This window comes from Topomyia yanbarensis, unplaced genomic scaffold (assembly GCF_030247195.1).
Source record: "Topomyia yanbarensis strain Yona2022 unplaced genomic scaffold, ASM3024719v1 HiC_scaffold_395, whole genome shotgun sequence".
Taxonomy (NCBI): domain Eukaryota; kingdom Metazoa; phylum Arthropoda; class Insecta; order Diptera; family Culicidae; genus Topomyia; species Topomyia yanbarensis.
Window position 1 is genome coordinate 1,487 of NW_026683597.1, and position 5,673 is coordinate 7,159.

Genomic DNA, 5,673 nt, shown 5'->3' on the forward strand with positions numbered 1-5,673 from the left:
GACATACAATCATAAATAGTACCCTTAATAAAGTTACTCCAATTTAACCGTTACACAAGGTTGCAAAAGACAAATATTTTTAAAATGTTGAATAAAAAAATGTTTCTAGAAATGGTATTAACCCCTTAAGAAAAATGAAGGTGCTGGCTGATTTATAGGTAGGTATAATCAAACTTCATGGAACTCAGCTGAAGATCCCTAATCACAGAAACATCAACGATAGCTAAAAAATACTTTTGTTCACCATTTTTCAGTTTGTGACCATGGTGCGGCGTCTCACCCGCAATGACCTTTTTTTAAATGTTCATGGAAATTTGATGAATTTTTTTTCATAAAAAAAAACATTTCACAGTATTTTAGAAACTTGTAGCAATAGATAAAAATGATTTCATCATGGTTTATTCTGATGCAGAATTTATTTTAAGAATGTGCAACATCTCTCCCCAAATTACCCTAACAGTTAATCCACAAAGGAACTTCACAAAAAAGCGAATGGGATTATTCAAAAACGAGGTACAGGTGCAGTATACTTTTTCGGATTTACTAAGGATTTAAAGAAATTCGAAAACAATGCTGTAGATATAAAAGTATTAACCAAACTTACCGTTATTAAGTCACTTCTTAGTGATTTTACTTCTGGGCTAAGATAACACATTAGTTCTTTTGTTAGACACAGGTGGCCTTCCAGAAGGTCATCGTGTACTCCAGTTCCGCCAGTTGACTTTACACTGTCGCGAATAGCACGTAACCAATCTATTTCTTGTATCAATAATTCTTCGCATATGGGCAATGGCCAACTATATGAACATCCATAACTAAGTATTCGGCAAAACAATTGAAAGTAGTCAGCGCAAGTTTCCTGATGCTGGGGAATCACTGTACGTAAAAGTTTAATCAACAGTTTTACCATAAATAGGAATGGTCGTCTATCCGATGCGCAGTAAGTACTAATGAGAAAAAGTTGTTCGTATGCAGTTTGCCGTATATGACGCGAAGGATTTGTGAGAACCAGAGACTGTATGAAAATCGACCAGGTATTATCGCGACTAAGTGTTTCGTATGCACTATAATGTAGAACTAATGCAATGCAGAGCACCTCAAGAGCTTCTTTACAGACAGCGTAATCAGCCAATTCCGGAGCAGTTATATTCTGGCTGAAGTCAACTGATGATCCAATGTATTCCAAGTTATTGCCTGAAGCGGCCCAAGCAAGATTTACAATTGCTTTGATAGTAGACATGTCTGGCAAACTCCAATGTAGCGTTGATTGAAATAGGTTACGGTACCTGTCGCCTTCTGCACTAGGCGTTAACATTTCATCAGCGATATTCTGTGCCAGCTTGACTGCCATGGATCTGATTGTCAATTCAGAATTTCCAGGAATTGCTTGTATAACTTGTTTTATTATCTCGACCTGCGAGCGATCGGTATCAGGGTGAAAATTTTTAGGATCATTGCCAACTTTGCTAAGTATGCAGCCAGCAATATAGAGGAAAAATTTCACTATTTTGAGCACACAGTGGAAGGCTGCACGTTTCGTGTGCATGTCAGCAGTAGGCAAAAAGTTGTTTTTCGTCAATAGATCCAGAATGAAATGAGATGCACCGCAATGCAACCAGCGCGATTGAAGATTGAGTGTCGCCTCACTACCAGGATCTAGCGCTGGTATGAGCATTGCGTGTATTACTTCAAGATTGTATAGAACACGTGCTGGGCTTGGATCAATAAAGAGCGCTTCTGGAGTGCGAGTGCTACTATTATTGTCTACCAATGAGTTGGTTGTTTTCTCCGAATTGTTGAAATTACACATCGCATGTATGTTCGCGACTGTCTGTCTATCTAATGGCAAAAGATGCAAAAGGAAAACACAACTGTCTCTTAACAAACCGTGCTGAAGATCACTTCCAAGCTGATAGATTTTTAGAAAGAAATCCATGTATGCTGGCTTCTGAGAAATAATCACACCTGGCAGCATATCCTCGGACTCGGACCTTAGCATGTCCGGGCAAGGTCTCGGAGGTGAACTAGAACTGCTGTCACTTGAGCTGTCGGGAGAGCTAGCTAAACCAGATCCACTCGGTGTGAGCTTTACCGTAATTAAAGTTTTGTCGCGAATGTTGTAATTAGACAATGGATGGCGATCGTCGATTATCTCAATTGGTTCCCCATTGCAATTGTACAAATCAATTTTCAAATTATTTATGGTAGCTTTAATTCGCTTCAACAGATTACGTTTGAAAGAGAATATCGTTTCGTTGTTGTGTGTAATCACTTCCAAATCTTCTAGTTGTCGTCCTGGATTTTGAAAACGTATGTATAGATTTATGTGTTTTCCACGCGACGCTCGACTTAAAGGTAGCAGCGTTCGTTCACCTGTATAGTTTCTATCACATTCTTTTATGTATTCTTGAAGTGTTTTCACTACACGACACATCTTTTCTGCCGTGTGCAGTCTTGTACTACTAATATCATCATCTACAAGTTTTGAATTTTCTTCAATTACACCAGTCAACACCTTTACAGTCTCGTAGTAGTTTTGTAGCCTATCACAGCATTCACTGATAAAGTTTTCATGGAAATCGTTCAAATTGGCCTGCAATCTTGGCCCAAGAGCAGTAGACACTTCCTTGAGTAAGTCTATTGCCTTAAAAGCGATATCCTCCTCAGCATCAGTAATCACCCGCCAGAGATAATCTTTGCCAATTAAATCCTCATTATCGAGCACGTAACCACGCTGTTTTCCTTTCAGGCGTTCCTCTTTTGAGTTCACCGCTTTAAAGAAACGCTCGAAGCACTTTATACCACTTTCCGTTAGTAAGGTCGGGTCCAATTTCAGTAAATTGTTCTCAAAAAAATCTTTGTTGATTCCAGGATCTAGGTCCGGTTCATCGCCCATTAGCTTACCAAACCAACGAAAACATTCTTCACGGTCACTTGGAAAAGCTGCATTAACCGCCAAGCATTGCCAGATCTGCTTTGCCTGTTCGGCACAGAGCCATAGCTGACCGTCTTTTAGTAGAAATTTTAAAAACTCAAGTCGTTCTTGTATTTGCTGTGGATGTGGGTACCGTTTGTCTAGTATCAGATTCATAGGGTTCAATGTTGGATTCTGCTTAACTTGTACTCTTACTTTATCCATATATTTAGTCAAACTAGTTGTTACTAGTATTACTAGTGTATGCTCATTTTGTAGCCTGTCGATTACTTGCTGCCTGGTTAACATTTGGTGCACCCTTGGTGTATGACTCGATGTTGTTTCATACAGTGTGCATATCTCACGAATAAGACGCAAGGCGGAAAGTGCCCATTCGTCCCCAGCTTTGAGTTCTTCGATGCATTTATCTAGCCACATTGTTTTCTGAGCATCTCTTTCTTGTGAGCAACTATAATCAAGAATTTTTACGTGGGAAGCCAGAGCTTGATCTAGTACTTCGGGAGGAATATCTGCACTATGTGCCAATGTCCAGAACAGTTTAAGAACTTTTTGCGCCATTACACCGTTCTTGTCATCTTCTGCCAGCCGACGATTTAGTTCTAGTAACCTTTCTCTTTGTTTTTTGTTAGCTGATTTCATGCTTGCCTGGAAACATTTAAACAAGTGATCCAATTGTTCCGCATTGAAATCCCAGGCAAGCTTGGCTAGGAGGTCGTGTACATTTTTAACTATTGCCTCGTGCTTTCCAGCCTGAGCACGCCACACCGCATCCAAATCGTCAAACGTGAGTTCTTTTTCTTTAATAAGAAAACGGAGTATTTTCTCCAACTTCTCGACATACTGTGGTTGGTGGAGTGAATCTCTCAGAACTATTCCTAGAACATCATTGTCTCGAATCCATTTCTGAAATAAGAGTAAACGTAGCATAATGTAAGAATCGGATCAGTTTAGAGTTATTAAATGCTGTGATACGCACAGCATAAAATATCTATACTGCCGTGATCCGCATAACAGTCCCATTTGCTATGGGTTTCCTATGCAGGTGGGACTGTTATGCGTATCACGGCAGTATAGTAATGGGACTGTTATGCGTATCACACAATCTAAAAGAAAGAGTTTCGTAGTATTTTGCTTAAATCACCATTTTTCAAACAGCCTATTTGAAACACATATCATGAAGATATAGTAGTTGAAACAACATAAAAGCTTTACAAAAATGTTCAGTCAGCCTACAACCCCTCATTTACTTTACTCATTGTTAGAATAAATATAAACCGTCAATGTCAGAATAGTAAAATTAAACATAAACCACCAATGTCAGATTTTTTTTATCCCTTTGTGGGCAGCTAGGGCCGAGGATGGTGGCTAGCGGGTTTCATACATCCTTGACCTGACGGACAAAGCTATGGTGCCTTGAACACAGGCAACGCAGATCCAAGGCCATCATTGAAATGATAAGTTCTGCGTTTGAGATGTACTTCCCCCGGTTGCCAGACGAATACCTGTAATTATTACTTGTTGCATTGTATGTATGAATCTAATGTTCAGTCCTGGGTGGTGTATGCGTGAAAGGTGTGGTTTTTAGCGTTCGGGTCCAGGAGTGCATATCTGTCTGGGTTAGCGTGGGCGTTTACTAATTGTGTAATAGTGTGATCGCTAAAGGCTCGAGCATATGAATGCCAGCGTGTCTCCAACTTTGCGTGCATAAATCCGGTTTTAGATCCGTGTTGCCATTCGCACATTCACGTGTATTCTCGAACGATCGCGCGCGGACCGTGAATCTAATAATTAATTTTCAGTGCATGGTAGAGAAACGTGTTGTCTAGTGAATATGAGCATCATTCCCGATCGGTCCAACTGAAGGCATGAGTCTAGGCTGATCGAGAGTAGAGAATTCCGAACGTAGCCGGTCTATGATCGCGCGAGTGGTGGGTTAATGCTTGAGACCGCGGTTGTAAAGTTATAGGTGCTGAAAAGTTCACTTAAGTAAAGGGGTGTTGGCGAAATTGCGAGCGTAGGTGTGTGTGGATGATTGAAATTGTAATGTAAGTTCGCGTTTTTGACCAGGTTTGTGTTATCGCAAAAGTTAGGGGCGTTTGCACGTTTTGGATGTGAATGTATATGGGAGGATATGCAATTGACTGTGCTAGTGAATATCAGTATGAACCCAACTCAAGATACAGTAATAAAAGGAAAAATAACATGCCGAATGCTTCTTTTTTTAGGTCAATAACCGTGCATTGAAGAATGCTCAAAAACTCTGAACTAGGCCCCGTCGAGTCCAGTCTGTCCGTCTCGTCCTGTCGTGTCTGGGGTTTCCAGGTTACATGCATTTACCAGATGAGACTAGCTTATGTCAGCTTACTTGTGCACTGGTTTCGTAGAATCGAGGCGATCATCGAAATGATAGATCCTACGAGTGAATGCACTTGGCCCAGTCACCTGTCAAGCATTTGTGTATTTGTGTGTGTTGAGATATGTGTGGAGCCTGTAAATAATATTTTAATACGAATATTTTATACTTCAAAACAAGAAATGTGTAATATACTACTTGCAGTTTGTTGATCGTTCCTACTTATCTGATACCATCGAGTATGAGAATACATATTCCATTGTTCTAAAACCTGGCGACGTCCGATGGCAGAGAAGAATCATTGTTGGCAGCAATGTTGCTCTTCTTGGATGTATGAGCTCAAAAAGGTCATCACAAGAAAATAACGCATGAGACCGAAAATAAA

General features: G+C 40.2%; 1 protein-coding gene across 1 annotated transcript; it reads right to left on the reverse strand.

Moving 5' to 3' along the window:
* Nucleotides 1-502: 502 nt before the first annotated feature.
* LOC131695366 (probable ubiquitin carboxyl-terminal hydrolase FAF) lies at nt 503-4,191 on the reverse strand. Its single transcript, XM_058983824.1, has 2 exons — nt 4,183-4,191; nt 503-3,838 (listed from the first exon to the last, which is right to left on the reverse strand). Exons 1-2 carry the CDS (start codon nt 4,189-4,191, stop codon nt 503-505), a joined length of 3,345 nt encoding a protein of 1,114 aa, XP_058839807.1.
* Nucleotides 4,192-5,673: the final 1,482 nt, after the last annotated feature.